General features: G+C 37.0%; 1 protein-coding gene across 5 annotated transcripts in view; it reads left to right on the top strand.

The window, feature by feature from the left end:
* Positions 1-1,115: 1,115 nt before the first annotated feature.
* The window catches only part of taok2b (TAO kinase 2b), a 38,624-nt gene continuing 31,066 nt past the window's right edge, over positions 1,116-8,673 (top strand). For all 5 annotated transcript variants that reach the window (XM_039657651.2, XM_039657650.2, XM_039657649.2 and 2 more), the window contains exons 1-3: positions 1,116-1,576; positions 4,566-4,706; positions 4,815-4,886. In XM_039657651.2, the coding sequence (XP_039513585.1) occupies positions 4,575-4,706; positions 4,815-4,886 (204 nt within the window). In that variant the 5' untranslated portion in view covers positions 1,116-1,576; positions 4,566-4,574. The remainder of the gene's footprint in view (positions 1,577-4,565; positions 4,707-4,814; positions 4,887-8,673) is intronic.

Raw genomic sequence — 8,673 nt, 5'->3', positions numbered from 1 at the left:
CACTGCCATTATAAAGCATGGAAGAGCCAGGACTTTTTAAATATAACTCTGATTGCATTCGTCTGAAAGAAGAAAGTCATATACACCTTGGATGGCTTGAGGGTGAGTAAATCAAGGGCTCGTTTTCATTTTTGGATAACCCTTTAAATCAATAGCCTATTTAAATAACAGTGAATAAACAGTGAATTTTTAGTTAAAAACAATTAAAACCATAGTCCATTTACAGAGGTACATTTTTAGTTTACTGTGGTAATTTTTATGACCGGTTAAAGCCTGGATGGACAATGCATTTAGTGTCCAGTCCAGTTGGCATTTAGTTCTTATATAATGCCAAAAAAATTGCTTATTTTGTTTATTCACTCATAAATACAAACAAATACAATAATATAATAAATATTATATGAAATAAATACAAATGCTGTCACTGATAATTATACCAGATGAGTAGTAACAAATATAATTCTGTATTATTGATGTGAAACCTGTTGTACTTTAATATGAATTATTTTGAAGCAATTTTGAAGCAACACCTGTGACATGGGTTTAAAATAGCTCGATTAATATAAACACAAAATATTATAGTGTTGTTTTCCTGTTTTTTAGATGCATTTCATCTATGAATTTATGTTGTTTTACTATTGTACTTTAATATTAATTTTGAAGCAATTTTGAAGCAATACTTTGATGTGACGGGTTTAAAATAGCTCGATTAAAATAAACACACAAAATATTATAGTGTTATCTTCCTGTTTTTAGATATAGCTGTTCTATATCCATTTAATCTATGAATTTATGTTGTTTTACTATTGTACTTTAATATGAATTATTTTGAAGCAATTTTGAAGCAATATTTTGATGTGACGCGTTTAAAATAGCTCGATTAAAATAAACACACAACATATTATAGTGTTGTTTTCCTGTTTTTAGATAAAACCAGTCCTATATCCATTTCATCTATGAATTTATATTGTTTTACGTTGAGTCTGACTAATAGACTCAAACATTTAGCGACTTTGGCTTCTTATTTCACTCTTCAACACGCCACTAAAAAATCAGGTTGTGTGTGTGTTGTAATGAAATGCGTATTTAGAAAACATTAGAAACCCTTAATTTGACTTCGCCCGCACTTCCGGTTTCCGGTCGGCTCCCGCCCCGCTCCGCCATCATGAAGTCCTGAACAAAAAGCGAATGAGGCAGGAAAAGAAAAACAGGGACGGACCTGTCGATGACAGAAAGAGGCGAATTAAGTGTATGACGCCGACGTCGTCAAAAAATGATAAAAACACGCGCGGCAGAGGCGGAATATCGGACTGTGGTGTAAAGTGCTCGTCCGTTGTGTTTGGCAATCAGCTGATCGAGTCCGTTAACGGTTAACAACAGTATCGCCCATTCAGTTATGTTATGAACGGACTGATTACCGGCCGCTGATCGTGATCGTTACGTTAGAAGTAGATGGATCGCTATTCAAATCGATCGCTTTTTGTGAAGTGAGAAAGGAGAAGAAGAGGCCAGATTTTCCCCAGCAGGCCGGGAGCTAGCTGACTCTAGCTAGCTACAGTGGATCCCATAAACCACGGTAGGACAGGCTCGTGGAAATCATTATGCAGGGCTGGATGACATGCATGACGTGGAACATCGCTAAACTGTTATTTTTTGTTGTCTAAACGTTATATGCAGCTGTTTTTTTTGCAATGCATTTGATGTGGTTTGGGTAATTGCATTCATAGGCTTGCACAATGTAACATAACGTAACGTTACATCTGCTGCCTGATTGTGCAACATAATCTATTATTTAACCTGGAAAAGCCTGAATTACAAGTTACAAATCATTTTTAAATGGAACAGTTTATTGAAGTTTTGAACAAAAAATATTAGACAATCTTAAAAAAAGTGTATGCATATTTGATGCACGAGGCTTATATGGCACATTATAAGGAACATATATGGAGCTCATACTCTGAGAAACACCTAAGTTATTCAGAGGCTCAAATTGAGCAAAAATATGTAATTTAGTGCAAATGTTATTTATATTAGCAAAAAAAGATGGAATTCTAATAGCTTGTAATGTAAATCAATGAGGTCTTACACAGTATAACACATTACTTGCGTAAAATGCTTATAAATATCAGTTGTCCATATAAATATTGTTGTTTAAGTCTTAAAATATTACTCAAATACGTATATTTATGAGCTTTGTGTTTCTAATTGTGGGGGGCAAATCAAATGCAGTGCACTTCAAAACAATGATGATTGAGAGATCTACAAATTTAAAAGTTAAAACTTACATTTACCGTTAAGAATCATTAAATATTTCACAGGAACCACATCCTGAAGGTGGACATTAGATGACAGAAGGCATGTTGTAGATCATGTACAACTATTTTTCAGCAAAGTTTTGATCTTGTTAATAATTTAGAGGCCTTGGAAATATATTCTGGCATGCGTTAAAGTGTCACACAAGTTTGACAAAGAATCCTGTTATGTATGTGAGTTCCCTCTGCGTACACATTGTATATTCTCAGATTTCATCTGCCGTTTCAGGTGAATCTTTTTGCATGCATGTTTAATCTTAACATGAACATGACTCAGAGCGTCATGGCGAGGTGTGAATCTGAATTGTGAGTCAGGTGTCTGGTCCAGCATCCTGCTTTTGAATGCTCTTATGTGATGCATAATCAAGCACAATTATTCTCAAACAATCATTTCAATTGTGGATGGTTCAGATCATCACCCTATTTAGTTGTTCTTATATAATGCACTCTGCTGCATCTCATAGTGGCGCTTGACTGTTGGTGAACCCTTAAGAGTTTTCTGCATTGAGACACGATCATTCTAGCCGTATAACTAACTATACATAAAGTCAGCACAAAAACACTAATGTTTTCACTTAAATTGGGAAAAGTGCCTTTGGTGTGCACAACTCTGATTTTGATTTACATGCAAGAACTGATTTCAACATTTCCATTGGGTGAAGATCAAAACTTTGCCTTGTCTATTCCAAAACGTTATATTTCTTCTGCGTTGTCTCGCAGGACTTCAGTTCTTAGACCGACACGACACCTTGACGTTTTCCTGCAGAAGACCTGCCAGATCCGTCCTGGTTTTACGTATAAAACAAAAAGTTCTATTTTGGGCTCATCTGTCCAGAAACCTGTCCAAAAATGTGGGTGTCGGCAAACTTTAGACTGGCAACAATGTTCATCTTGGAGCGCTGTGGTTTTGATTCTTTTTATCCTGCAATGCACACACCCATGATGCTTTTTTTTGACCTCCTGGGATATTAAAGGAGTATTAAAAGATGTTTTTGCTGATAATTTACTCACCCCCATGTCATCCAAGATGTCCATACATGTATTTCTTTCTTCAGTCGAAAAGAAGTTAAGCTTTTTAATGAAAATATTCCAGGATTTTTCTCCATATAATGCACTTCAATGGGAACCAAACGGTTCAAGGTCCAAATGAGAGTTTCAGTGCAGCTTCAAAGGGCTTTAAATGACTCCAGAGGATGAATAAGGGTCTTATCAAGCGAAACGATCGCTCATTTAAAAAATAAATAACAAAGTTAAAGTTTTATAAGCACAAATGTTCGCCTTGCTCTGTTCTGTGCGCATCTGACCCTTATTCATCGTCTGGAATCGTTTAAAGCCCTTTGAACAGTTTGCACTGAAACTGTCTTTTGGACCTTGAACCGTTTGGTTCCCATTGAAGTCCATTAAATGGAGAAAATCCTGGAATGTTTTCATCAAAAACCTTAATTTCTTTTTGACTGAAGAAAGAAAGACATGGACATCTTGGATGACATGGGGGTGAGTAAATTATCAGCATAAGTTTTTTTTTAAATGTGTACTACTCCTTTAATTTGTTCCTGGACTGATCTTATTCATTTGTACACTCCTTTCACATAATGGATTTTTGAAAATGTTTCATTTATCTACAAACTTCAGGATCAGATAGAGAAGATCTGGATTTATGTCCTTTCAGTAAAGGCAGGGCTGCTAAACTTGGTTTAGTGTTTCTCATTAGTTTTCAAATATTCCCATTAATTGAACTGAACAAATAATCGTGATTCACAGACTTTATCGTTAGCTCGGATTTTCATTTGTATCAAAATTTTGTTATAATTCTTAATTTTGAAAACTGATATATTGGCAGATAAATCGAAATACAAAATATATATGTTCATCAGAATCAAGACTGTTATAGGACCTGGATAAAGATAATGATGTATGTTAAAGGGTTTTTCTAGCATTGTTTATTTTGATCCGATGCTCGTTCTGGTCAATAGTTGGGAAGGGCACTTTAGATATGTTGTATGTTTCTATTTCTGGTTGTTGGAATGAATTATTCATAATTTGTTGTAGAAATATAGGACTGGCCCCTTTTTATCAGCGCTAACCCTGAGCTGTATTCTAGATTCTGGAGTTGTTTTGCTGTATGTTGGGTAGATGCTTTATAGCTGATCTGTTCTGTTTAGTTTATCCCAATGGTTGTATTTTAGGGTTTTCCAGTCAATCCAATGCTGATGTTGTTAATGTGCAAACTTCCTTTTGTGTGTGTGTGTGAAGGCGTTGGCCATGCCATCGAGTGTGCGGGCTGGGAGTCTCAAGGACCCGGAGGTGGCGGAACTTTTTTACAAGGAGGATCCTGAGAAACTCTTCACAGACCTGCGTGAGATCGGCCATGGCAGCTTCGGAGCCGTCTACTTTGTAAGTGGCCATTAGGACGCTCAGAGCTGTAGCACAGTTCAGTGAACAGACATGAAGTGACTATCTCTTCCTCATGCGTTTCTGCTTTTATTTGTCCACTTCCTATAGGCCCATGACATCCGCACCAATGAGGTGGTGGCCATCAAGAAGATGTCCTACAGTGGCAAGCAATCCAATGAGGTGAACACAAACACCGCAACACGCAGCGTTCCTGTATTTTTGGTTGTGCGAAGCAGTGCGACATGGCTAGAATCAGTCTGCAAGAAATCTCCAACATCATGCAGGTGGCTTTATGTAAGAGCACGATGATGGCTCTATTCCAAAACCTATTGAGCTGCCTCCCTGGGAAGCGTTTTTAGGCATCATAGGCAGACTTCTCACACAAAGGATGTTTTAAAATGGTAGCAGAGTCATTATACTGCCTTCAGTTTTGAGGTGAACGCCTTGTGTATGTTCACAGCTTTCAAAGCGTGGGTGAACGCAGGCGGTCGAAGCATACGCAGTGCGCACTAGGTTTCATCCTTGTCCAGTGTCTGCACTATGTTTCTCCAGAAGTTGAGTGATACGAAATGTGCACTTGTCAGTGTCATCTCTGGTAGTTTGTTGTTGTTTTTGTCTTGTGACTGAAAAATGGCGGTGTTTAAAATAAAAGTCATGCTGATAATGAAAATTTACACCACTGTACACTTGTCACTTACTCCAGTGTACACGCGAAATCAATCTGCCAATCCCATATTGCACTTATGCAGTGGAAAAATCTGTTAAAATGGTTGACGAACAAGCTTATTGGGGTGTAGCGGCGTTAGCTTAGCTACTTTCTAAAAGCAAACTCCATTGAAGTCAATAGAGTTCAACAGTCTGTTTCAGAAGTAAAAATTTGTTTTCTCCGTAGGAAAATAATTTCTTAATGGTATCTTTATAAACATAACTACTTTGACCTTTGATGTGGTTAATTGATGTTACATACTTTTGTTGTCTGCATTATTTCAACAATTACTTCAAAAGTAATTATTTAACAATGGAATTCCTGGTGAAAAACTACATTACCCACGACTCTGCAATGAAATCTCTACCAATCAGAGAGTCAAAACAAGCAAATTGTGCCAAAATAACTCTTTGGTCACACTTTTGATTACTGTCCAATTAACACTATTAACTATGACTATTGCTTCAGTTAACTCCTAATTACTGCTCATTAATACTTAGTAAGTTAGTTGTTCAATTTTGGTATTAGGTGATTAAGGGATGTAGAATATTCATGCAGAATAAGGCATTAATATGTGGTTTATAAGCACTAATCAACAGCCAATATCCTACTAATATGCATGCAGCTAGTTAATAGTAAGAATTAGACCGAAGTGTTACCCACTCTTTTTATATTTCTCCTACGTTTTCAATTTGATTGTCATTTTCAATGTTTCATGGGATTGTGTTTCTTTCCTTGTACTCTTTATACTTGTACTTATTTGGTTAAGTTTTTAATGTTGTTGTGATCCTCCTCGTGGCTGGTTGGTTTGGTTCATGGTTTATAACTATTAAACGAAGACTCTAGAATAACCTCTATGGGGAAGAATACCGGAAACGAGGCCAGTAAAAAAGTGTCACACAACTGAGTCCACACTACTTAGTTTTCATTTAAAAACGGAGAATTGAAACGAATACGATCTCCGTCCACACCAGCGTTTTATTTGCATATTAGAATTGAACTCCGTCCACATTAAAACGACCAACACTGGGCATGCGCGTCCCGGTGTAAACAGGAAATGAATTGACTATTCCTCAGATTTGATAACGTTAGCTTTTTAACGTAACGCTTGTAATTCGTTATGCATGTTGCACTCACTAACATTACGTGGTCCAGGATGTTTTTGTATGTTTTCTTCCGGGGACGGGTCATGTGATGGGTGGCTGACAAATCAGGGAAGGACACGCCATGACTGATGACACCCAATCATAGAGCCGAGCGTGAGCCTCTGTTACCCCTTTTCCACCAAAAAAGAACTGGTTCGGAACTGGTGTTGGTTCAGAGTTGGTTCAACTTGCGAACCTGTTTGTTTTTCCACTGACTAGAGCGCCCAGGGAACGGCGTTGTTACGTCACTGTGCACATCACCATACGTCTTAGCTAGAAACGCTTGCAAGTACAACATTACTTTGGAATTATATCTAACTCGTGAACCAAGAAGGCTTTAAAAACAATTGAAATATGTAAGTCTTTTAAACTTTTCCTTTGATATGAAATCTTTTCTGATTAGTTATGTACCCCTGTCTTGTCTTCTTTCCATTTATTTGTTCTATGTTGTGACTGTTTTCTTCTTTGTTTATAATGTTTCCCAAACAAAGGCAGACTCCATCGTGTTTCTGCAAATGTTTCTCCTGGTTTGCGACTCTATATCATGGTCAGAAAAGATGTTTAGAACACGTCTAGACCCGCCCCAGCCCCCGACGTAAGCATGACGTGGTAAAAGAACGGTTCTAGTCCAGCAAAGAATTGGTGCCGCTTTGGAACCAGTTTTCCTGGCCGAGAACCGGTTCTTTGGCTGTTGAAACTAGAGCCCGACCGATAAAGGATTTTGAAGGCTGATACCGATACAAATATTTTTTGGTTTTAAAATCTGATATGCCGATATATCGGCCGTTTTTTTTTTTTTTTTTTTTTTACGCGCAACAAAACATTAACAGATTTCCTTAACATAAGTTATTTGTAGTTATTTATGAGTTTCAACTAAAATAATGATAATTTATTTTAAAAAGAAACTTTTTTCTTTTATTGTCACAACAGAACAGACTGATGATAGTGACATTAGCTAGCTTTTTGATTAGCTAGTCTATGATGAGCCACAATTTAGCAATGGATGACATCATACTTCAAAGTGTAAAACATAAATTTTCAATATAACAGGCCAAAGAGAGATGATACGTCTCATTGCTATAACTGTCACGCGCTATTAAAGAAATACTTCAGTCACATTGTCAAAAGTTAAAAGTCAACTACACTGTAACAACGTAATGTAACTATTACTAGCTAATTCCGCTTCACTCTCGGCTTATTGAACCGTGGCAAAACTGGACATGATAGTCACAAATTTTGTCATGCTTATTTGAGTTAAGAGAACTGATGGGGTGTTCTTTTAATGGGCTCTATGCACGGCGGTATTTCCGGTGAAGCATTAAGGATGCTCGATAACTTCCGCCGATCGTAGAGTCCAATGCAATACCGAGAATTTATATTGAATTTTATACTCCATGGTTATACTAAAGAAACGTTAGTCACAAAAACAGATAAAACAGACACCCCTTGTTGTGTTTATGCTTCTTTTTAAAATTATATTAAATAAATATAACTATATAAAAAATTACATCTAAACGTATGTACGTTTCATTTCAAAGACTGGAGGACAGTAAATTTTGAAGACTCTGCCGTAATCCCGTTTTCCTCGGTTCTCCTCCGCTTAAATCTCCACAACCGGAAATGGACGAGCATCCTTGCGTCAAATGCGGAACTTATGCGTGCATATAGCCCATTGTTATTCAAGCAATGGATGTCTCATGACCAACTCAACGAGTGTTGGCAACAGGAACGGTGTAGAGTGCCCTCTGGTGGACAAACTATACAACTCCAACACTGATGACATGGTTCAAGCGTGTTTCGGTCTGTTTTTATTTTTGAAATATTCATTTATCGGCCGTTATAACTGCCGATACCGATAGTTTGGAAAATGCCTAATATCGGCATGCCGATTAGGGATGCACCGAAATGAAAATTCTTGGCCGAAACCGAAAACCGAAAAAGAGGAAACCAAGGCCGAAAACCGAAACACCGAAAGAAATTATGCCAATTATCAGTATCATTGCATTTATGGCTATGACTGTGTACAAACGTTACTAAAATCAAGGCATTGCAATTGCATAAATTAATATAACATTTTCAAAGAATAAATCAATTACAAATTATGCAAATATTTATT

This window comes from Pimephales promelas, chromosome 17 (assembly GCF_988280905.1).
Source record: "Pimephales promelas chromosome 17, fPimPro1.hap1.1, whole genome shotgun sequence".
Classification (NCBI taxonomy): Eukaryota; Metazoa; Chordata; class Actinopteri; order Cypriniformes; family Leuciscidae; genus Pimephales; species Pimephales promelas.
Note: the sequence above shows the minus strand (reverse complement) of the source record. Positions and strands in the feature narration are given on the sequence as shown.